Here is a 24,563-nt window from a genome sequence, read left to right as displayed (position 1 = left end):
GATTGAAAATCGAGTCAGTTCAGGAAAATTCTAATAGATGGCGATCTATGATAGAATGACTGAATATACAGGTCCCATGTTCGAATCCATCTTATATAAAATGATCTTTGATACGTGGTATGGAAAACCTAATAGGGTTTAATACCATTGATTCGTCAAATGATCTTCTTGAAAGGTATTGAAAAATGGGGGAGGGGCAGTCGTAAAATCAATTAATATATCATCACCACCCCTCCATCAATGCAGCAACCCTTATCTCCAAGACCATCTGTCCTCAGCATCACTCATCCACAATGACACTCTTCCTCATCCTTTTTGATGCGATAGAATAATAAGGCAAACATGGCTGATATATAATATATACAAGATTTTCATTTTATTTCAGAAAGAGATATTATCAACAGATACAAGATTGAAGTCTGATTATTTGAAATTTACAACTCTAATAACATTGTAGAAAATATATACAACGATATAAGCAAAAATTTAAAATAATGTCATACAAGTAATTCAGCCACAAATGAAACTGACGCAGAATAAATGAAAATGACAATTTTTTGAAAAATAAATTAAGTATCATCTGAAACCGTTCGCAACATTTTGTGCAGGTTTTGATTAGCCTCCACCCATTCCATGGTGCGTCTGCTCTACCTAATCCGGAATAACGTAATCTATAAACTGGATAGAAGCTGCCGGTAGTTTGTAATCTAGAATTGATGCTATTCTTAAACCGGAATATGTTCAATCAAAACCTGCGTTAAGTTCATATTGAAAGAGAATTGTTAAATGAAAAACATGCTAGACATTGCAATTTGTGTATTAATGAGCACCTCAGATACTATTTCATTATATAGGCCTACAAATAACTATGCAGAATATATGCGGTTATTATTGCAATATTTCATACTAAAAATATCTGAATTTTATAAATATACATTATAATGATAGCATGCATCGCGAAAGGTGATTATTTGAATTTCACTACTTTCCTATTCTCTGTGACTAGCAGTACGATAAATCATGCTAATTTTAACTCGTCAGTGTTAAACTTACAAACAATGAATTATGTTGAAACTGGCAGGGTCCTTACAGATTGGTAATTCGATAATTCTTGGATACAAGATTTCAAGGGGTGAATATTTCAAATTTTGAGGAAGTTTCCGCATCACTTTCATATCCCATTACAGTAGACTCTGTACTGTCTATCTCGGTTAAGTGGTAATTGGTAGTTTTGTTAGCAAATTTTTATCATTTACACAACTAAACTCGGACTCTAATTCGGTGAAAAAAAATCCTGGCCCCTGACCAATGTAACTGTACAACTACACATTTTTGGCTTTTTCTCAAAATTGAAGGAGTTTCGAGCATTATGCTCAAATGAAAGCAGTTTCGAGCAGCTTCAAAATCATTTTCTGTTTAGAAAGAGTGATAGGAACCCCGATAGGTTGTGAATATCGGGTGGAATTCTAGTAGTTCGAAACGTTCTTGTAGTACTGGTATAATTATATAAGCGATTCTACGTAATTCCCGGGGAATAATCCTGTCATTCCATTCATCGTTCCTTCCCACCAACCATCGTCGTTCTTCTTTATTACGTAAATAATCGCGTCTTCTTTGAAAGTCAATTCATCTTCTTTATCAGCATCGTAATCGTAGATAGCGACAACTGAAAAATTAGAAAAATGATCACTGAATTAATAGAAAACACGCTGTAAGTGACTTATCCCTGTATGCTGAAGTTGAAGACCGGTCTTAAATCATCATAAGGGGATTATCATCATCAGTATATTTTTTTTTCTCTTTTCATTTATAATGCTTTTTATCCCCATCCAGGTACAGCTCTTAGGGTTCGAAGTGTCCTCCTCAAATATTATGTAAAATTTGTAATTTATATAACATTTATCATAACATCTTTTTCACTTATACTTATGTTCATAAATTTGAGAAATAAATTCATTCATTTAAGACAATTTGAACAATCAATGGGCTATTGTTTCTAAATGAAGACTTAAACATGTATTTCAAAACCCAATTCAACTACTTTATTTAAACACTCTTTCATCGTAAAGCAGTTACTGAACTCTTTTGAAGCGTGAAGGCCCAAAAGCATCCTTGTAAATGTGAACCCACCTATGACAAAGAGTATACATTGGCAATTTATCCCTTCAATAGACCAGATTATACAGATGTCTATTGTTCAATATCATACTATTTCAATACAATTTTTAGATCGATAGATATGAAAAGAAGCCAGTTTAGACAGCATACAGCTATGAATGGTATCGCTAGTTATAGCAGTAAACAGTTTCAACTAAAAGCTCGCCGCAGAAATAACAGCAGAAAAATATCGCATAATAATATAATGTATGTATGAATGATTATTGACTGTATCACTGCCATATCACTCACCAATTCATAGATATATGAGAAAAACTGATTCTGAAATAATAATGACGTCGAACTAAATGTCTATAAGAGTCTAGTAATGAAATAGTTCACTAGTATGAGGGTTTATAGGTAACAGTAAGCAGTTTTGACATCTACACTCATTCAATAGAACATGTAAATGACAGGGATCAGATTGATGAACTCGGCAATTTTCACATTTTTTCATATCCCTTCAATTGGCTTTTTTTAAACAAAATTCCAGGATTTTTCACATCCAGATATTTTTCATATCGAGATACAATAACATAAGTGGTTACCAATCACAATCTGGAGACAGATCAAAATAAAACCTCTTTAACTTGAACACCAGAGTATATGGCATAAAAATGAGGTAAAAATATTTCGACAGCTACTTTTCTGATTTTTCATATTTTTCCAAAAAGCCGACATCTATTTTTTCACAATTTTCACATCAATCTAACCCCTGAACTGAGCTATCTTTATTTATATTTCATTTCGTACCTTTTTCGATGTATTGCGTCGGAGTATCGTGATCTTCCGTCATTAAACTAGAACTCGACTGATAATCGCCCTGGTTATTATCGTACGGTTGAGGTTGTCGTAGATGCGGGTGATGTTGTTGTCCGTACGACGGTCGCTGACCGGCGTACTGGTCGAAGTTTATCTGCTGTTGATGCAGCGGAGCGGGAGGATGGTTGAAATCAATGACTTGATGATCGGGAGGCGGGGGTGGAAGAGGCGGAGATACTGCAAATAACAAATCATACACACTCAATTACAAATTAGGTTCCACTGTATGATAAGTTGAACTGACACTCTCATTTGTCTTGCTTTTCCCCCTGACTATTCCCTGACATGCACGTTGTTTTCCCTGACTTGATGTGCTAAGAATCCAATCAATTAACACAGTCAAATATGTAAAACATAGATGGAAATCGTTTGATTTCACGCGCGATCTTGCGATCTAAACAAATTTCCTCGACTTATAGCATAGCTTTCTTACAAATTCCCTGAGTTTTTTAATTAAAAGAAAATTCCCTGACTTTTCCCTAATTTCCAGGTAAGTGGTCATCTTGACTGTGTTTTGGATAATCATTACTAACCATTTCCACTGCGGCCCATATCGGGAACATCTCCCATCATCATTTGTTGATCAGAAACTACAATGTAACATAAAATGTAACATAAATTTCATTCAATCAGATTGCATAAAATTTGAAGACAGTTGATCCTTTGAGAAACCAGACCAGAGCCAGTGTAACAAAAATGTTTAACTCCCAATCACCAATTATCTCATAGTTCCTGTCTTCCATCATTGTCACTACTCCACTTCATTCTCAATGCTCATCGGTCAATTCTGAACAAAAGCTGATGATGTGATAGCTGTATTGCCACATACGAGATAACTTGTAGTAGCGACTGTGAAGAAACACAGCAACAGTGAATGTGTTAAATTGATTTAATTTCTTCATTAATTCAAAACACGTTAAATCGATTTAGAAAGAAACTTTTTTGAGACACCGGTCCCTGGTCAACTACAAAATCGCCTGACAATATTTACCACTAGTTACGTAACTATCCGTCGATGAAACTTGTGAAATTTGTTGTGAAAATGAAGGTCGTTTCTGTTGTTGACTGTAAACAGGCGGAACTTGTTGTTGATGGTGATGTGGCTGCATTTGCCCGGGGGGTAGATTCATCATACTAGACCCCTGTGAGTGCGGAGGCATCATCGGTCCCTAAAACGAAATCGGCTCATATTATCAAATCTATCATTCAATCACTCAAACTTAGTTTTCAGTAAACAGGATCGAATCCCTACACAGTCGTTCTTAGATATAAGGAGTTTACGAGGAGATAATTTCAAAATTCAAGGAAGTGTCTGCATCATTTTCAAATCCCAGTTACAGTAGCTTCCTCCTTAATCGGTACTGCTGATCTCAGTAAACTATTAATTCAGTGTTTTTTTCTTTTCCTCATGGGAGTCGTAGGGGACGAAAAACTCACCTGATTAATGCCGGGGGGCATTTGACTGTTTGGTGGTGCCGGTGGTGGTTGTGTCGGCGGTGTCATCGGTTGAGCTACGCCCATCGGTGGCATGGCGTGATGCTGATTGCTTCGTACCATACCGAGTGGCGCGTAAGGGCCACTGCCGCGTCTTTGACTAGGGCTCTGAAACAATGAGCGAGAACGAGACGGATTTACAAGAATCTACTGTAATGTGTTAAAACTTACAAAAATCTGTCGAAAGACTATCAATATTCCTGGCTCCGGTTCCACAGTTGTGAGTTGCCGGTCGAGTTAAATTTCGAGTGTAAAATGAGTAAATTTTCAATATTTCAACTCTTGACTGGCAGACGGATATCAATCTTAGTATTTCAGAGTTAATGAGCAGAACCCACAGTTGATGATATAATGAGTTTATTCTGACAGTTTCAAAGTTTTGACTAAACAAGACTTTTGGTTTATATTTTACAGGAATTATTAAACCGTTGCGATGATTTGGCGCACTCGCTGAATGAGATGTTAACTCCATCCTGATGAAGACTGCTTAATCCGACAGTTTCGAAAGTTTGACTTAACTTCATTATCAGAGAAATAGATCAGAGATCGTTTGAAGTTAAGTCGAAATTTCGAAACTGTCAAAAAGAATAGTTAAATAATCACGTATGGGTTTTGCTCGTTGAGTCAAATCTTATTTCACAACTGTGGATCTAGATTAAGATTCTCAGCTCGGTGAAATACTCCCGGTGCTAATCTCATACCTGTCCTATAGGATAGTTAGGTTGGTAATCACTTGGCAAAGTAGGGGGAGCCACCGGTGCGACTAGTGGCGTACGGTAATGACTCTTGCCGCTCATACTACCTCCTCCGCCTCCTTGATTTGAATGAGGGGGTGTCGGAGGACGCTGGGTCGGTGCTTGTCGCTGGTTTGATCCGGTACTGCTCCTAGAACTGATCGAGTCACTTCGAACTTTAGCTCGAGCGCTCTGAGGGGTCGCCGCTTGAACCTAGCGAAAAATGTCGAACAGTTTCAATAAGTTTCAACGGAAATAACAGGTTAGTTTATGATAAATTCAATCAACACTAAGTATTACAATTACGAATGCTGTGACCAAAATCTTTCAGATACTTGTAAGTCATAAGTAGCACCTATCAGCATTAATTATTGATATTTTTGCGAAAAGCAAGCACAATTCCGGGTCTTACAAATTTTTCAAAAAGGAGCTACATCAACAAACCATAATGTTACACGCATGATATTATCTGTGATTTGTGAACTGATTTAAGGAGGGCATTCATTTGGATTAAAAAGACTTTGTTGGGCATTCACCGTATTTACAGGTAAACTAGATGACACATGAAATAGAAATGAAAGGAAATTAAAGAGAATTCGGTCGAGATTTAGAAAATTGAGAGGAGAGGGGGCTGTATACACAACTGTACTCTGAATTGGAGTGAGGGAATGAGATCTGTACTCTGTCCTCTGGCTGCGGCGGGGGGGGGGGGCTGGTGGGTGTTCCTACCTGTACTCCGTGGCCGATATTATCCAATTCAGTATAGTCGATATTTTTACGCGAATATTTAACTCTTTGTTCCGGCTGATCGGGAAATATGATTCCGTTTTTCATTCCCGGTGGTCTCAACGTTGTTTTATTCGTAGTCAATACTCCGATCTCTCGACGAGCAACTTTCTCCTTATGAATATTCACTACCTAACGATTAATGAAGTCTCAATCAGTAAAATGACTGAAACAATTTCGGTTCCAATTCAAACATTGAAAATAAACAATTTTTTCAGAAAAACTAACAATAGAGCTTCTTTATCTATGTCATGTACTAACGCATGCCTGCGTATAGTACATATAAAATCCTACAGTAAGTTCAGAAAAAAAAGAGAAAAAGCAAAGGTTGTGTTATAAGTGAACACATTGAACATGCCCGATGATATCTATTAGAATACGGCCATAATAGTTCAATATTATCACCTACAACACAACTTGTCATCTTCTGACTGGACTAATTTTGCAGCGAATTGAAAAAAAAAAATATCTATTCACAACGACTAAATTCTAAGTTTCCGAATAACCATAGAAGCGATAACACTAAAAACCTCATTTTCTAATGAGTCAATACAGTTTATTAACACAAACGTTTTCGTGTTAATAAACTGTATTTACTCATTAGAAAATCGCTTCTATGGTTATTCGGATACTTGAACTCTCTTCCTAAGAAATTCTACGTTTATCAGTAAAATATAAGGACGGCAGATAATCGTGGGGGTTATTTTACCTGCGCTAGGTGATTGATACTGGATTCCATTTCACCCAGTGACGTCGCCTGTAGATCGAGCATATGCAGGAAGTTCGTAGCTAGAGTATTGATCTGATAGGCGACGCTTGCCAGTGACCGGGTCGTAAAATCTTTCGTCTCTTCCAGCGCATGACGTTTATCTTGAGCCTGCGTTTAATAAAGAATTGAATTAGCCTGTACAAAACCAGTATCGATGAGATATATGGGAAGTTTGGTAACATTAAAAGAGTCGCAAAAATGACTTGCTCTGAAACACTAACACTATAGTTATGTCAGCGCATTTTTCATCGTAAATTTACATGTACTCAAATCGGTTTTATCCTCAAGTAGATACAATGAATGAAGGCTTAACGTCTTAGTGTAGATTGAGCAGCAGAAAGAAACACAAACAGAAAGTGCGAATGATCTGACAATAAATCATGACACACAGCGCCAGAGAGCGGCTGGTAACAACTGGGTCCTTAGTGAACTATCATCACTTTATTTGTACCTTCAGATAATTCTCCTGACAATAAGCGGCCACTTTCTCTAGATTGACGTAGCTTTCTTTCAGATGTTGCCGACCCTCGGGTATTTCTTCATCCATCAAATGTTGCAGTTCAATCGTCGCCATTTTGAACCACAGCTCAATATAATTCAATTCAATTCATTTTAACAGTTCAATATGGAGCATGTTGTCTGATAACAAGACGGAAACAATTCAAATTAAAATTCAGTGCATTTGTCCGTGGCGCATGTCGACTGTGGATGGTTTATTGGATGTGCCGGCTCTAACCTTTTCAATATTGATTTCAGGAATTAATCTTTAAACAAATCTGGCACCCGATTAAGATCGAACCCACAACTTTGCAGCTCAGTAGAAAAGAATTTTGATACGCTAAAACCCCAAAATATCAACTCGAAAAGAAGTTTTGACAAACAAATTACTGTAGGGAAAATCCGCATGAGTTATTTTGCCCGCTGCATTATTGGGTAATAATTTAAAGAGGGGCGAAGCCCTCTCCCCTAAGGGTGAGGGTCTGCCCGTGCTTCTAATTTAGTGTTCTCCCGCCCGCTCCACGCCCAGTTGTCCAAGTCACGTCAATTCCGAATAATTTCAGAATCTTCCACTTATCTCTGAACCCCCTACACTAATGACCCCGATGTATTTTTTCCTGAAGACTTTTGTACTCTACCGGCCTAAAAAAAATCAAGTCTGAAAGGTTCATAATGTCAACTTTCATGGTCAGAACACTAATTTTGCTTAGCACGTATAGAGAATGCAGATGACTGCGACGACGCGTATCTCTACGAGAATCGATTAAACCGTCGTATTCTCAAGACTGGATTTCATTTTGTGAGAATTACGGTGCTTTATAGAAACCCAATGTTATTCGGATACAATATCAGAAATAGATTAACTTCGACGCGTAGTTTACACAGTAGGCTTTACTGATGATTGTATGATCAATTAATTATTCTTTATAATAAATGAATTACCCTATTACTGTTGCGTAATGTCCCTAATCGCATTTACTATACGCATAAGAAAAATGTGTCTGGCCTCTCTGTCGACTCTTGAACAAAATCATTTTTGAAAGTAGTTCAGTGCACAGGGGCTCGTATCTTGGGGTGAATAGCTTAGATCATCCAATGTCCCACCCCCCCCCCCAGCTACTTCTGTATAAAAACATACTGGGATACTGGATGATCTAAGCTGCTATTCACCCTCAAACTTCAAATACGAGCCCCTGTGAGCTACTGCAAAGAGTCTTTTCAAAGAATTTGTATTTTCTATTCCTTAAAATCCTACAGTGAAAAATATCCATGAATACCTAGACTTTTAATTGTCAGGCTGTAGTTAAGTTTGGGCGGTAAATGAATGAAATGCATTTCTCGTAGTTTTTTTTCATTAATCATTGATAATCGTTACGTATACGTGCGATGTACATTAGATTCCATCGTCACAAAATTAATTAATATCAATTAAGAGTAATTAATTTCCTCGACGGTCTACACATGTTCGGCAGCATCACATATACAAGTCTGAAGAGCGCAAAACCACAGACGGAAAAAAATGAATTTGTCCCCGTGTTCCACAAAACGGCCTATAACCCTACAGCATCTGGGGCAAATCGTCTGTATTTTTTATCATTTCCGAGGGAGACTGAAAAACAATGTGTCGATTGGTGATGTGGTTTTTAAGTGAGTAGATGACTATCATTTCTTTGGGGTTGGCAAAAATTTAATGGAGGTTGTCTGCATTGAAAAATTGTACAAAACAATTTGAAGACGGCCGACTTTTTTTATAGAGAAAAGAAAAGAAGTCATACTTTACTGGTTGATGGATATCTAATTGAATCGGACGTGTACTGCCAGTCTGAATTATGTAAAAGCATAAGACCATTGACTTTGATCACATTTAGACATATTCTATTTCAATCAGCAATAATTATTGTGTGCAAACATGTGTTCCACAGAGTTATGTTCATTAGAAACTGACCAAGATTTACCAAAAGTCTAAAATCCCGGCGCAAGAATAAAAAGAGTCCATAGTGAGTGTTTCCAACACATTATGGAGTGTTTCAGTTATTGGCCATAACCTTTTAGTAGTTGCGCCAGGGCAACGTCCTCTCTTCAATGTTGTTTCGAAATGAGAGCTGATAACTGCCTAATTTTTTTCAGTTTAAGATAACATGAAAAAATGTCCGATCTGGTATAGAAACCGAGAATCGGAAATAGACAGAGAACCGCAAAGACAAGAAAAACATTTCTTGTGTTGTGGTTTAGGTGGGTGTATAGTGTTTGGGTGCTGCGAGTGTTTTCGAGAAAATAGACCCCTGCGGTTTTCTATTCGGAAATCATTAGCCGACCACTTTTTACCGGTGTTATAAAACAAGCCTAAAACAGCGAGAAGATATTCCCATTATGAAATAGTTCGGTTACATAAAAATCACAGAACGGAGGCCTCCCTGTCGAGTGACTTGTTGATTTAGTGTTGATATTTTAAGATGGAGCAGTGGGAAACAATTGATGGGTTAAAAAAAGAATGCGCCGTCGAGACAGCGATAGTGTGTTAAATGATGTTTCTGGGACAGACGCTCTCAGCGTATCGATGGTGAGAATTTTAATTCAAACATGCTGTTGTTCATTTCGGTTCCTCCAGTCGATAGCAAGACCGGATCGAGATTGTATTTTGTGTGAAAACTCTTTTAATTGCGATGAAGTCGCTCAAGTCGGGTTAAAACAACGATGCGTCACGAATATCGAAACCAGGTCACACACCGGTTCTTTTTTCACGAGAAAATAAAAATTTCGCATCATCGCACGCTGATAAATCTTGCAAGCTGTAGCTTAAAAGAATAGTTTTCATATGACAAAAGCCTTCAATACACATGAAAATCCTTTAAAACATTGCTATCAAAACTTTCATCGAAGCCAATATTACCGCAGTGAATAAAGAATGATTGGCAACCAGTCCAGTCATACCACGCCTGGCTGGTCACTTACGACTGACACTGACCAGATAACCCTTACAAAGCCTACAATCACCACTCTTGATGGTCTATTGGTTAGCGTACTCAGCGGGTGTCGTGAAGGTCCTTGGTTCGAGTCTTCGTTGAATCTCCTGGGTTAATTCCAGTATTGATAATCAATATCATGGAATCTGACGCAAATCATACAAAATATTATTTTGTTTCATATGTGGCCACTGGTCTTTGCACTTTCAAAAAAGTTATTTCAAATGTTTCCTCCTGAAAGATGACTTTTGGTGTGAAAGTGTCCCTTTTGGTCCAGTATAACCCAATCACGGTTTCACGCCTACATCACTGCTATCGTTTTCTTTTGCTTAGTAACATATGATACAAATAACAACTATTTTTTTTCCACAAATGAATGGACGATTTATAAGTACGATTTTATCGAAAACGAAATCTGGATAGAAAAAATGAGCCGCGCACAGTGTGTGTGTGTGTTTAGACGGGAATATAGTTTACGACCGTTCTTTCACAGTAACCAGAAACAGCTGCCCATCTCTGAAATTCTAAACTCGTTTATCAACCGAGAAAACTTGAAGAAAATACGACAGCGGCAGCATATGTCAAAGGTCGGGGGTCGAGAGCATTTAAAAAGTTGTTTTTTTTACAACGTGGTGCCACCGAAAAACGCAAAACATCCCTCGATTCGCATAACCCAGCAGTGCGAAAAATGACTTGATTATCTCATAAAGAACTGAGTAATTCTATACGAAAATAATCATTCGATTTCTGTCATCAGAAAAAGATTATTTCCGATAATTTCTATTAAACTATGATTTGTCATATCAATTCGTACTTCACCCATCTTCATAAATGTACCAATCTGTTTTGTTCGTTATAAGTTTATTCTAACTGACAATAAAGTTTCCTGGTGTGGTAGTGGTAAATGCGTGTCGGGACTTCGTAAAAAGAAGACTTTAAAAAGTATTTCCATTTTCAGATGTATGGAAGATGTTGACTACGGCAACACTTGAAACCCTTGATGACTATGGGCGCATCCATTTCGTAAGAGAGGGGGCTCTGTACAGGGAAAAAATTCTAATTCTTCAGAATAATCACTTTTCGTGAATCAAATATATAGATTTGACACAAACTATAGATTATATAAATAAATGAAAAAATAACGATGGAATTCATATTAAGAACTAATTGGACGAAACCAGCGGGGCTGCAACTTGTCACCCCTTTCTACATCCTTTGTTTCAGAAGCTATGACGTCACGGTACGTCTGGTTAAAAGACACAGTGCGCGTTGCAGTCCGCGCTATTCAGCCAGGACGCGATAGATCACAATAAACCGTGCTTTTGTTCCCAGGGCACACTGGCTCCGAAGTTTGAAGTTTAGCCAGGGAACAGTTGGCGGTTGGTCCGTCCGATCAACGAGGAGGACCAAGATGACGCAAACGATACCTGCGTGTGTAGGACTCGCTGTCTTCTTTCTAGTCTCTGGGATTCATGCCCAGACAGGTAAGAAACATATTTTTCTATTTTCTCAGATTAACGTTGATATATATTTCTTTTTCAGTCAAACTAAATTTTACAATTGAATTCACATGTAATCTCCTTATCTCTAAGCATGTCAATTGCTTTTAAAATTCATCTGAGTAATTACTAAAAGACTGTTTAAGATATGGAAATTGCGTAAATTCTCGCAATTCGAATTAACACTCATTGATAAGTAAATATCTGAACGAAAGATATTTCAAATAAGTTTGTAATGCGTTTCAGATTCTGTTTATTTTCGATTTTCGTCATTTAGATATCGTGCTAAGCGGATAGATGTTTGAAAGCTAGATATCTTGAATACGCTTTTAATACGTTTTATTACCAACTAAATTTCTATCTGTGTAATTACTTAAATGACTGTTGAAGGAGGAAATTGCGTAAATTTTTGTCATTCGAATCTATACTGATAAATCGTTTTAAGGAAGGTATTATAACAAGTGAAGCGACATTTTCCCCGCTTATCAAGTTTTCTTCGCTCACTGAATAAACGCCTATCTTTTGTTGATATTGTTATGAGAACAGACGTAACTTGGGTATCTTATCGAAACTCCTTTTCTTGTTTAGTTGCAATTACGAAAATTAATCACGAAATAATCTACCGATATAGGATTTTTCACAAATGTCAATCACTGTTGGATTCTGTTACTTTCCGCAGTCTAATTATGTGTAAGGTAAAAAAATCAAGGTCTTCGCTAACAGCTTTTTTTATAATGCGAACCTAATCTTTCTATAATTACATTAATCAAACGCATTCTGGCGTAATTACTATGCTTAATTAACCTCGTAAAATATGATAAGCAATTAATTGATCAATTCCTTGTTAAATATCGAGATAAGAATTGTTTTTTTTTCATTCCTTCGTCCGTGATTGATGTCACTGTTTACTTCACTGATAAACGTCTAAAAACCTTTAGTGAATGTGAAGCTAAAGTTCAAGTCAGAGTTGATAAATGCAAGTTAATCTGTTTCTATGATGCACGCAAAGAAATGCATGGGATATGTTAACTATGAGGGCCAAGCAAAACCTCGAATGCCGCTGAAGCTCGAAGGGAGGAGGAAATTTAGATCCTTTTTTTTGTTTTGTGGTTAGATCGTCATTGCCTAATTCATCTCGTAGATTTTTTGGGGTCACTCAATTATTCTTAATCATCTATCATCTTGGATTTATCAATTCAATTTTCGTATTTTGCAATTCGTAATCTGTAGGACTATCTTCTGTCAAGTTACACCAATTCCCTAGAAACCGACAGAATTTCGAGTGCGGTCATATTGTCAGTATCAGTGCCCAACAGCTGATTAACATCTGCCTTCTCCACTTATGCTGCGATCATGAACTTTCGTCTAGACACAACAAGTCGGTTTCAACCAATTTGTACGTCAAAATAGTTCATTGTTTACAGCGAATAATTGCAGACGTTTGCCTAAAAAACTTCTTTTCCTCAATTAAAAAAATAATCAAAGTAAAATCATCAGAAATCACTTATTGAATCATGATGCTCTTCTCTTATTGGTCTTTGAATCAAACAATAGAAATATTTCGGGTGCTTACTACCAATATTTGAAATCTAAATACGTTTTATAAACAGATTTTAAATAAAATAAGGCATGAATCGCTGTATATAGTTATGTGATAGGAAATATAGTACTGTTTCGACAAATCTACCGTGGGTTTTTATTCGTTAACCATACTGAGATTTATATCAGTTCGCTAAAGTTATTCGAAATGTTGTTGCGCGACTTGTCTCTACATCTTGTTTATTTGACCAGCAACAGTGATCGAACCATAGTCGAAGTAATTCGAATTTATGATCACGTTTTTGTCTGATCGTTCGTAGAAACGTTTGTTAGATCTTGAGTAAACAGAGTTAATGAGGGTGGTCTTATATGATTATTTTTTTCCCGTGTCAAGGTCGATCGGTCGTCTGTTTTTTCATCGCATCTGGAGATGTTTACGAATGTTGTGAATCGGGTTAGCTACTCGTTTCAGGGCGCGACCTTTCTCTCGATGTGTTTATCTATGAGTCAATGCCGCGTTCGTTGCGTAAAGACTCACGTAGAGAGTAAGAGAAGGGAGAGGGGCCCGAGCAAATAAGTCAAAAACGCAAAAAAAATTCTTCAAGTCATTGTTTATGTACACGAGAGATCGATCCATTCAAAAAGTGTTAATCATGTAGCAGCCGACTGTGCCATACATACTCTGAGCTGGTCTATTCGTTTAAATCAGTGAATTGAATAATAATTCAAAAGAATTCAACAAAAAATCTATTTTTCCTTGATTCTCAACGCGGAGAAAATAGTTAAAAGTCCCGCGCAAAGGCAAAGTCTACGGTTTATGTAATATGAATATGTTTGTTATTCACTTTATTCACAAACATCTGAGATCTTGAAAAGATTTATTTGTTTACAAGTTTTGTCTTATTGCGTAACTGAAAAATATCTACAGCCTAAAACGCGATATCCGGATCTGGCCTAAATCACTGAAACTGCGGTTACAAAATGTGCCGCTTTTCTCCTGGGAAAAATCTCTCTTACTGATCAAAAAGTGTATCCGCTTTTTGCAAGTTGTCTTCAGACAATCTCTTGAAAAAACGGCGCCGCTTTATTATCGCTACTTAATTAGAATATATACGAAAAAAACCAGCGCCAGAACAAATAGAATTCCGTGTCAGTGCGCGCGGCTTCCGAGGTTTTTTGCCGTACTCGGTGTAGTGTGTTTATTCAGCGAGGAATTTTTCGGGTACAGAATAACAAAAGTTATCGCAATCGACGATAACTGTCTGCGCCGTTCAGGAGTTCGGGTTACTTTTAATTAAAACCACAGAAATAAACGTTTAGGATTGAAGAACGCGTCGTCAAGAATTCGCTCGTAATTTTACTCTTGGTCATCTATAAATGAACGGTCATTATTAGGCATACTGATTAGGCTTTACAATAATTTTTAATCTAAGCATTTAAACTCAGATTTCACTGCAGTATTCGCTGAACTCTGGGGCTGGTTCCTCAGTTGAGACTTAAGTCCAAAAATGGTCTTAAATTGCAAGACCGGTCTTAAGTTGTTAGATTGGCTATAGAACTAAGATGGTCTTAGGCTGGACTTTAGTCTAAGCCATGACTATGGAACTGGGCCCAGATGTTTTACTGAACCTGGTTTTACAAAGCCATTGTTGTTCGGTTATTCATGTAAACAATCGCGAGTTCATTTTCGATGTTCTATTGAAATGAGTGTAATTCTTACAGTGAACTACGGAAAAATCCCATTTATCCTTAATGCATTTCAAAATATTTCTATTGACAAGATTATGAGGGCATCCATGCGTTAACTGTTCTCTATTTGAAATAGTTAACCATCTCATACTTTTTGAGATCTCAAAATTAGTCGATTAAACTGTGAGATATTTTGGTTATAACATGGGTGGTATGTCTATCGTGATTACATGTTACAAACAATTTGATCATTATTGTTTTTTTTTCCTGAATTTTCAGAGGAAAAGGCACTGGGATGCACGTATAATGACGAAAAGATACCGCACGGACATAAATGGTTGCCATATGGCGATGACGATCCTTGTTTCGAATGTGTTTGCAATTCAGGAGAACTTGATTGTAAATATAAAAAATGTCCGACACTTGATTGCGACGAATACGATACGGAAACGCCGAAGGGTGAATGCTGCCCTGTCTGTATAGGTATGTATTACTTAACTCTCGAACCCGTGACTAAAACATTAAAATCGGTACCATATCATTTGTGAGCATATCAAATCTAGGAATAATGTTTTCACGGAGGTCATTCTGACCGTTAGTGAAACAAGACAGTGGCAATTTACCATATTTTACCTGTTGATTTTCGATTAACGATTGAAATACGTTCGCACGGATTTCATGTGAAAACCTCGTGTATGTATTATCTGTGTATTTTTGCGCAGATGAGACCACATACACACAGAAGAAAGCATTCAAAAATCTTCAAAATGAAATGTTTGGAGCTGCGGAAACTGGAGAGGTAACTTTACACACTTTTTTCGAATACGAACAAAAAATCTGATTTCAGAATTCCCCTGTGCAGGGTATCTTATCATTTTTGTATGGATGTATTTATTCAGGAGGTTACGGCAATGGGAACGCCCGTCCCGCCCAGATTCCGTCCACAGCGAATCGGCTCACCTGGCCGTACAGGAAGACGAGGTCGCAAGGGTAGAAAGGGTCCAATGGTAGGTGAACAATGAAGCAGTGATTCAATGTAAACCACAATTGAATCAATTATTCATTTCATATATTTCGAAACGGCTGATTTTATAGTTCGATTTTTTGAACAATCGGTTACACTCGTGTTGTATTTCTATTCTAGGGTGACCCTGGTTATGATGGTGATAATGGTATTCCAGGACCACCAGGACCATCAGGTCCTCAGCCAGCTGTAAGTTGCTAACCAAAAGCAACTGAATGAATGATAGTCCGATTAAATATGGGCCATCAATCGCTGTTTTAAAATGCCATCTCAATACCGATATATTCATCAATACTTCCAATCGATGGTTTTGCATATCTTAAAAATGGATTTTAGGCACAACGAATAATAATCATTTATTCAATATATAAATCATTGCGTTCTAGTTATCGACAAGAAACAACAACATTAAAATGAATTGAAGATAAATCTCGTGCATGATTGGATGAATTTCTATTTGCAGGAAAGTTCATATGCTGACTATCTGAGTGAGTATCAGAACCAACAAAAAGGACCTGGACCAGCTCAAGGACCAAGACCAAGTTTCATGCATTCTCCTGTTGTACGTATCACATTCACGTAGATTTTCGAGTTTACTCCTCTTTTCGAGATCGGTATCTTTTGATTTTAAATCTTTATTTTAGGGACGACCAGGACAACGTGGCCCACCAGGACCAGCAGGTGCTCCAGTACGTATAACTAGATAGAACGATAACATGTTCGGGAAACAGATATATTTGTTTTATTTGTTGTTTGAAAATATAATTTTCCATCAAATCGTTTGTAGGGTGTACCAGGATTCGCAGGCATGCGAGGTGAACCCGGTGATGCCGGACCACCAGGACCTACTGGACAACGTGGACCCCCTGGATCGACAGGACGTGATGGTAAACCTGGCGATGACGGAAGAGATGGCGACCCTGGCCCGAGAGGGCCCCCCGGACCATCCGGAGGCCGAGGACCACCAGGAATGCCAGGCATGTCAGGAATGAAAGGACACGCCGTAAGTTATAAATCTACCGCCTGTCTTAGAATATCTGGAAATTCAATTTCTATGACTTCTATAAATGACTTTCATCTATCTTCAAAGAACTAATTTTCTATAATGGACAGCATTTTCTTTTCACAGCGAATATTCAAATGATTAATACATATACATTATAAATTTTTCAGGGATACCCGGGTCGAGCAGGCGCTAAAGGAGAACAAGGAAGACAGGGAGAGAAAGTAAGCTACTTTACACTTGCAGATATCTTATTATGAATTAGTTAGACTACATTCAATGTTCATACCTTCATATATCCATTTTAGGGTCCCGGTGGAGAAGCTGGTCCACCAGGTGCGCACGGCCCAATGGTAAGTCCCATTAGCTCTTTTGCGAGACGAATTCAAACTGATTCGATGTATTTTCTATTTAGAAAATTACGTAAAACACTGCGATAGTGAATTTATCAACTAATCAATTGTTTTGTACTTTTCAAGGGCCCACGAGGACCAAATGGAGAGCGTGGGCGAGATGGTTCCGCAGGACCAGCAGTAAGTACATGTTTCGTATCATACATTCTGAATGATGGACATTTTTTATAGAAAATCGTCACGATAATTATCATATTTTGTAGGGTCTGCGCGGTGTTGATGGTCTTCCAGGACCAGCAGGTCCAATGGGTACAGTCGGCCAATCTGGTCCTCCTGGTTTCCCCGGAGGTGTTGGAGCAAAAGGTGACCGTGGACCAGGTGGACCGAAGGGTAGCGTTGGTCTTCAAGGACCCCGAGGTGAACCGGGTTCAGCAGGCCCATCCGGCGGCCCCGGAACACCTGGAAGTTCTGGACCTTCTGGACCAGCTGGTGAAAAAGGAGAACGCGTATGTATTGCACGAATATACGTGATGATCTTATTTCATTCTTCAATATCTATACGCTGTTTTTTGCAACTTCAGGGAGAGACCGGTATGGCAGGAGCACCAGGATTCCCCGGTGCCCAAGGACCCCCAGGAGCCGCTGGTGATAGCGGTACCCCAGGCTCTCGAGGACAGCCAGGACCACCAGGTCCATCTGGTGCGCCAGGATCACCTGGTACTAAGGGTCTGAACGGTGCCCCAGGAGAAACTGGTTCTGCAGGTCCGAGAGGTGAAGACGGAAAGCGAGGAGCGCGTGGTGCTGACGGTTTACCCGGACCAGCTGGTTCACGTGGTGAACGTGGTAGTCCAGGTGGACGTGGTTTACCAGGTGCTAATGGATCACCAGGACCAAAAGGCGAGTCTGGAGAGACAGGAGCAACAGGACAAGCCGGTGATAAGGGCTCGTCAGGTGATACTGGACCACCAGGACCAATGGGTATGCCCGGAACTAGGGTAAGTGTTACAAACAATTCGACCATATTGATTTCACTATCGTCTAATTCGTATTCGATAATCTAATTTGTATTGCATTTTTCAGGGATCTACCGGTCGATCTGGACGAGATGGTAAACCAGGCGTGCGAGGAAAACCAGTAAGTTATTGATATCAACACGGTACCTGCTGCTTTCGAATATGATGAGTAATTTCAGCTAACGAGCATGTTCATGTTACAGGGTAAAAATGGTCAAGATGGAAAACCCGGAGAAGCTGGAGCGACTGGTCCACCCGGTGCCCAGGGACTTCAAGGCCCACCAGGATCTCGAGGCGCTGTTGTAAGTAAACCGCACAATACAACATGCAGTTAGAGCGAAATAACGTGATAAATTAATCATTTCCAATCAATATTCTAGGGAGAAAGTGGAAAGGATGGAACTCAAGGACCGGCCGGGCCTCAAGGTCCAGCTGGAGACCCGGGACAGAATGGAGAAACTGGTGCTGCTGGAACGCCAGGCAGTGCAGGACCCAAGGGAAGTCGTGGACCATCTGGATTAACCGGACCTCCTGGAACGCAAGGTCTTCCCGGACCTCCGGGTCTGAACGGTGAACCCGGTAAACGTGGTGAATCTGGAGCTACAGGTTCAGGTGGAGCGATCGGTGCACCAGGTCCGGCAGGATCTAGAGGTCAACCCGGAGAGGCTGGAGCTGTCGGTCAGAGAGGTCCAGCTGGTCCATCTGGTAAGACTGGTCCACGTGGACGTGACGGAGACCGTGGAATGCCAGGTACACCAGGAAAGAAAGGAGAATCCGGAACGCAAGGTTTAATCGTAAGTTAGATCTTTTCGAGAATGTTTAGGCAAATTCTGCAGACCGAATCGATTGCATAAATATATATCGTTGATTCATTTAGGGTCTGCCTGGAAACCGTGGAGCCCAAGGACCACCAGGAGCCAAGGGTGAAACTGTAAGTTTACTAAAGATTCGATAGATATTGATAAATATGATATTAGACAACTGTTATTGATTAATATGTAAATTGAATCGTTTATCAAAAGGGTATCGCTGGATCTCCCGGAGACGCAGGAAAGTCTGGAAAAGATGGAGAACGAGTAGGTTTTATTTCGAATATCTCAAATAATCAAATCGTAAAATATCATTTAAAGTTTTTATGTACGACAAAATCATTGTTTATGTAATCACAGGGACCTCAAGGTATTCCAGGTATCCCAGGCCCACCAGGATTACAAGCTGCTAAAGGTGAAGACGGTTCTCAAGGAGCACCCGGAGAGTCTGGTGCACCTGGTAAAGATGGTAAACGTGGTCCACCCGGAACTGCAGGACACCCCGGTCCACCGGGTCAAGCTGGACGCCCAGGTTCACCAGGAGTTAAAGGTGTTAAAGGAAACAGTGGTTCACGAGGTTCACAGGGTCCTAGTGGACCAAGAGGTCCTCGCGGTTCAAGCGGCTCCCAAGTATGTTTACATGGACTATTATAAGAATGATTTTACCCAACAAGTAATCTGGAATGATTTCAATCAAAAATTTGGTTTCATTACTAGGGTAAAGAAGGTCAACCCGGAACGCAAGGTCAGAGAGGAGAACAAGGTTCACCTGGTGAGAGAGGTACGCCAGGATTACCAGGTGGAGTCGGACTTCCAGGACCCAAAGGTCCCTCCGGTGATTCGGGCTCATCAGGTTCCCCAGGTAAAGACGGTGCACCCGGAGCACCTGGACCGGCTGGTAAAGACGGTCGTCCCGGTGACAGCGGAAGCTCCGGTCGTCCAGGAAACGATGGAGAGAAGGGTGAACGTGGATCAGATGGACGACCTGTAAGTTCTTTGTAACTTATGTAAACACAACGAGAATGACGAGACATTTGTCACTAATTTATAATATTTCTATTTAATCTGTGTCCAGGGACCAAGAGGACCACAAGGCATGGGTGGACCCCAAGGTGAACGTGGACAGGTTGGATTACCAGGAACTCGTGGAGCCCCTGGAACTGTCGGCCCGGCTGGAGCAAGGGTAATTATTATTCCTCAATAATAACATCACTGTTTGTAGTTTTCGTCGTTTTTCTTCAATTTATCTATTTATTTCTCTTCAGGGAGAAACTGGAGGACAAGGTAAAGCGGGTAAGGATGGTGAAAGAGGTGTGGCTGGTATCCCAGGACCTCCCGGTATATCAGGCGCTCCAGGAGAAGCTGGACCCGAGGTAAGCGTCGTTCATTATATTATGTTGATGATTAGATCCGAACAACATTGTTATTCAACTTATTTATTTTAGGGACCAGCTGGTAAAGACGGCCTCAACGGAATCGATGGACGACCAGGAGAGAAAGGACAGGTTGGACCACCGGGTATGTCTGGTCAGCCAGGACATCCAGGATCACAAGGACCACCCGGACCACCAGGACCATCTGGTTCTATCGGTGAACGAGGAGAACGAGTATGTAGATGACCATTGAAGGATTATTATTGATATCATCTTTGCACGAATTGATGGAAATTAATTTCCATAACAGAGACTTGTGTATAATAAACTCTGGTTATTGTATCCTTTATAGGGTGAATCGGGACCATCAGGAGTTGAAGGCCCCGCTGGACCACGAGGAACTATTGTAAGTAAATATAGAAACATCAACCTATCGTGTAGAATAATGTACCTGAAAATATCGATTATTGCATGAAGTTGATATGCCTGTTTGAGTTGGTATTCATGTTTTAAATAGGGAGCCCCAGGAGTTCAAGGAGCTAAAGGTGAAAGAGGTGCTGCCGGAACTAAGGGTGATAAAGGATGGAGAGGACTTCCGGGTATGCAAGGTCTTCCAGGTCCAGGCGTAAGTATTGAAATTGTGAAATTCATCGATTATTAGTATATTTTGTATCAAGTGATAGTGAATATTTGTTTTAAACAGGGAAATGCTGGAGAACACGGTCCACCAGGACCACCAGGTCCCGCTGGTCAAAGAGTAAGTATACGCTGATCAAGACTGTGTCACTCATAAATCGTTTTGAGAAACGAAATCTTATTTATCTATACATTATATCGTTATTCAGGGTCCAGCTGGTAGTCGAGGATCACCAGGTCCAATGGGTCCAGCCGGAGAGGTTGGTCAAGCAGGTCGTATCGGTCCACGAGGTCCAAGCGGAGACGATGGTCGATCAGGACCCCCAGGACCCCCGGGTCCACCAGGTCCACCTGGAGCATCGGGTGGCTCGTATCAACCAGACTACACACAGTTGTTCGCCCGAGGCTCTGGCCAGAAGGGTGGCAATCCATTTATGGGAGACCAGCCAGCTCAAGAAAGCGACGGCAAAGGCAGTGAAAATGCCTTCCACGCGCTCAATGATATTGCTGTAGCTATTGAACGCGTACGCACACCTACCGGTACTGCTGAAGCTCCTGCCAGAACTTGTAGAGACCTTGCTTTGGCTCATCCCGACTTTAAAGATGGTAAATATCTTTTCACATATTTATCTACGCGATGTACAAAGAGCGTTGTTTTGTCGTCGTTTTATTGAGCTTTTCGTTGCACCTTATCACTTCAGGAAAATACTTTATCGATCCGAACCAAGGAAGTCCTAAAGACGCCATTGAAGTCACTTGTCGTATTAAACAAATGGAAACCTGTATATCGCCACAACCAGTCAAGGTACAATTTCACAAAACGTGACCTTTATTTCCGATTGAACACTCACCGAAGATATCACCTGATTCAATATCATATTCTATGTTACTTTAGTTCGAAAGAACCAGATGGTTTGAAGGTGGTAATTTGGGTCGTCATGCCTGGTTTAGTGAAGATGCCATTAAAGGCGATACGGTGAGTACAATATTTAACAACAATATGCGTCTTTTCAAATCTTTTCAAAACCTATCGACAGTCTAGTATGTAACTCGTATTTTCTTTTAAATCAGTTCACCTACAAAGCTGACCGCGTACAATTGACGTTCTTACAACTGTTGAGCGAGAAAGCGCACCAGACTATCACCTATCACTGCAGGAACTCCGTCGCCTACTACGACGCCACCAATAGAAACTTCGATCGCGCCGTGAAACTGATGACCGATAGCGACCTTGAAATCTCAACAGAAAGCCCAGCACGACTCAAATACAACGTACTCGTTGACGAATGTCAGGTAAGCGTTCGCGTTAGTTTAAGTAGATGAAATTGAAAATCCCCGGATTACAACATCTTTTGTTAATACATTATCCATCTCCGAACTATGAAAACTTTTAATGCATATGCATTTGAGCTTTGTGTCAATTTAGGAATTCTGTAAGAATTACAGTTATTCTTAAAACAGGGCTGCCATCCTCTGAAAAGTGCAATCAGTTACGAATTGAATTTTTTTGCGTAACATTTCATCGAAATACGAAAGAAATGTTTAAACTAATCAGTAATCATCAGTAATATAAGACCCTCGGTAACATCTTCTATATCCCTGCAGGCATCAAACAAATAAGATATAGAAATATAGAAAAGTAATAAGTATAATGAAAATCAGAAGCAGGTTGAAGCTCTGTTATAATATGACGACTTTATTAATTATCGATGTTTCGATGTATATTTCAGTTCCGTAAAGATTCCTGGGCCCAGACGATGTTCGAAATACGATCAGACAAAGGTTCACGTCTCCCAATAGTCGACATCGCTCCAGCTGACGTTGGCGACCAGGACCAAGAATTCGGACTCGATATCGGAGAGGTATGCTTCTCCTAAACAGGATAAACCACGCGCATTTTCTAATCGGGCGTCGTTTTGATTTTTTAAAACGAACAATTTAACGAACATTGTTTAGATTGGACGTCCGCGTGCAACATTTATATTTTATATACAAGTCGTTGTATAGGCTTCATTACATTTGTATGTGTATATATTCGTTGAGCCATATATTTGCCATGTATTTGAATAAGTCGCCATTTTGTGTTATTAGGATCGAGCGCATTCTGTCTCTTTACGTTGTGTAAAAGAAATATCTATCATTAAAAAAAAAAATGCATTTATTCTCGGGATTCGAACCATCGTCCTGAAAAAAACGAAAACTTTTATATCATTTATATTGAACAGCTATCTGTCAATAGAAGGGGGTTGATAAGATGTTGTATATTGTTTTTGTTTCTATTTTTTCGGTATGATTCCGAGCGTGCTAGTCGATATATTTTATATAAATACATGTTTTATTGTTATATATGTATATGTATATATTTTCGCGAGGATATATATATGTATATTGGCCCAGAACTAACTCGATATTGCAAGTCAAATGACCGATGAGATTACTACTATATAACTATTAGATAATCGATTGTTTTAATAATGATATACTATTATTATAACAAACATATTATAGAGCATTTATAACCGCTGTTTTTGTGTGTTTTTGAATTTATCTTCTTTTTTTTAACTTACCCGAGCATTTTCATATGTAGATAGAATTTCATTATACTATACTCGTAGCGTGCAATTATCTAATCGTTTGTGCCATTCAGCAAATGTCTAATCAACGTTATCACCATCAGGGGTTGAAGAGGGGAAGGGTATATGTTTCATGTGGTTATACACCAGGGGAGGGTCTATTCATAAATCAACGTGACTGTATAATTCGATTGCAGTATTCTTATTTTTTGTGATCATTTTCTGTTATATTATGTAAATCCTGACTTTTGCCTCCTTCTTTGACAGTTAGCCTGCGAGATACCTGTCACTCTATCATCGTGACAGTCTTTAAGACGATTCATTTTCTCATTAATTTTCTCGCGTGTGTCCGAGAATAATGTGTGCTATTTTGTAAAGTTAAATCTGGGACCAAATGTTTTCTAAGTAACAATGTTTTCTAAGTACATTCTATTGAAAAAAAGAGAATTTATTTTTCATACTTTGAAAGAGAAGGGTGTTGCTCGTAGCCCTTTAGTGTCATATGGTGCTAACATTTTGTACGTTTTGTGTGTGAATTATTAGACATAGAATAAAGCCGTGTTTAATACTGAAAACTTTAAACTTAGATTTTCTCGTTGTTACTTTTGGATTTTCCTAATGCCTTATTTTCGGAGGTTTTTTAAACCATTTCCTGTCTGCGTACGAAAGAGGAACAGCAGTGAATGGAAAGCAAGGATCATTTTCGTGTTGAGGTCGGATTCCACTCAAGTTTAAATAGGAGACTCTCGATACATATTAAGTTTATGCAGCTATCTATCCAGGACACAAAAGCCCCTTCGAATTCTCCATTAGACTTCAAAAGTTTGCA

General features: G+C 39.3%; 2 protein-coding genes across 2 annotated transcripts; one reads left to right on the top strand and one right to left on the bottom strand.

The window, feature by feature from the left end:
- Nucleotides 1-397: 397 nt before the first annotated feature.
- On the bottom strand, nt 398-7,337 carry LOC141907698 (abl interactor 2-like). Its single transcript, XM_074797436.1, has 9 exons — nt 7,214-7,337; nt 6,703-6,870; nt 5,937-6,125; nt 5,175-5,420; nt 4,417-4,581; nt 3,971-4,148; nt 3,513-3,569; nt 2,911-3,156; nt 398-1,666 (listed from the first exon to the last, which is right to left on the bottom strand). The coding sequence occupies exons 1-9, from the start codon at nt 7,334-7,336 to the stop codon at nt 1,503-1,505; spliced, it is 1,536 nt and encodes a 511-aa protein (XP_074653537.1). The 5' UTR covers nt 7,337; the 3' UTR covers nt 398-1,502.
- A 4,162-nt stretch (nt 7,338-11,499) lies between these two features.
- Nucleotides 11,500-24,309, top strand: LOC141907581 (uncharacterized). Its single transcript, XM_074797265.1, has 31 exons — nt 11,500-11,707; nt 15,230-15,433; nt 15,673-15,749; nt 15,850-15,957; nt 16,095-16,163; nt 16,438-16,536; nt 16,619-16,663; nt 16,762-16,977; nt 17,148-17,201; nt 17,286-17,330; nt 17,457-17,510; nt 17,594-17,836; nt 17,912-18,325; nt 18,411-18,464; nt 18,547-18,645; nt 18,724-19,137; nt 19,221-19,274; nt 19,366-19,419; nt 19,513-19,782; nt 19,870-20,139; nt 20,228-20,335; nt 20,418-20,525; nt 20,598-20,759; nt 20,878-20,931; nt 21,043-21,150; nt 21,229-21,282; nt 21,371-21,767; nt 21,863-21,966; nt 22,057-22,137; nt 22,233-22,454; nt 22,892-24,309. The coding sequence occupies exons 1-31, from the start codon at nt 11,635-11,637 to the stop codon at nt 23,036-23,038; spliced, it is 4,461 nt and encodes a 1,486-aa protein (XP_074653366.1). The 5' UTR covers nt 11,500-11,634; the 3' UTR covers nt 23,039-24,309.
- Nucleotides 24,310-24,563: the final 254 nt, after the last annotated feature.

This window comes from Tubulanus polymorphus, chromosome 6, assembly GCF_964204645.1.
Source record: "Tubulanus polymorphus chromosome 6, tnTubPoly1.2, whole genome shotgun sequence".
Classification (NCBI taxonomy): Eukaryota; Metazoa; Nemertea; class Palaeonemertea; order Tubulaniformes; family Tubulanidae; genus Tubulanus; species Tubulanus polymorphus.
Note: the sequence above shows the minus strand (reverse complement) of the source record. Positions and strands in the feature narration are given on the sequence as shown.

Excerpts from the sequence above, each read along its gene's own strand:
- LOC141907698 (XM_074797436.1), bottom strand. The coding sequence starts at position 7,336 with ATGGCGACGATTGAACTGCAACATTTGATGGATGAAGAAATACCCGAG. Across the intron at positions 4,582-5,174 it reads CTAACTATCCTATAGGACAG|AGCCCTAGTCAAAGACGCGG; the intron begins GTATGAGATTAG and ends TCATTGTTTCAG. Across the intron at positions 4,149-4,416 it reads TGCCCCCCGGCATTAATCAG|GGACCGATGATGCCTCCGCA; the intron begins GTGAGTTTTTCG and ends ATTTCGTTTTAG.
- LOC141907581 (XM_074797265.1), top strand. The coding sequence starts at position 11,635 with ATGACGCAAACGATACCTGCGTGTGTAGGACTCGCTGTCTTCTTTCTA. Across the intron at positions 16,537-16,618 it reads GTTTCATGCATTCTCCTGTT|GGACGACCAGGACAACGTGG; the intron begins GTACGTATCACA and ends TCTTTATTTTAG. Across the intron at positions 18,326-18,410 it reads TGGGTATGCCCGGAACTAGG|GGATCTACCGGTCGATCTGG; the intron begins GTAAGTGTTACA and ends TGCATTTTTCAG.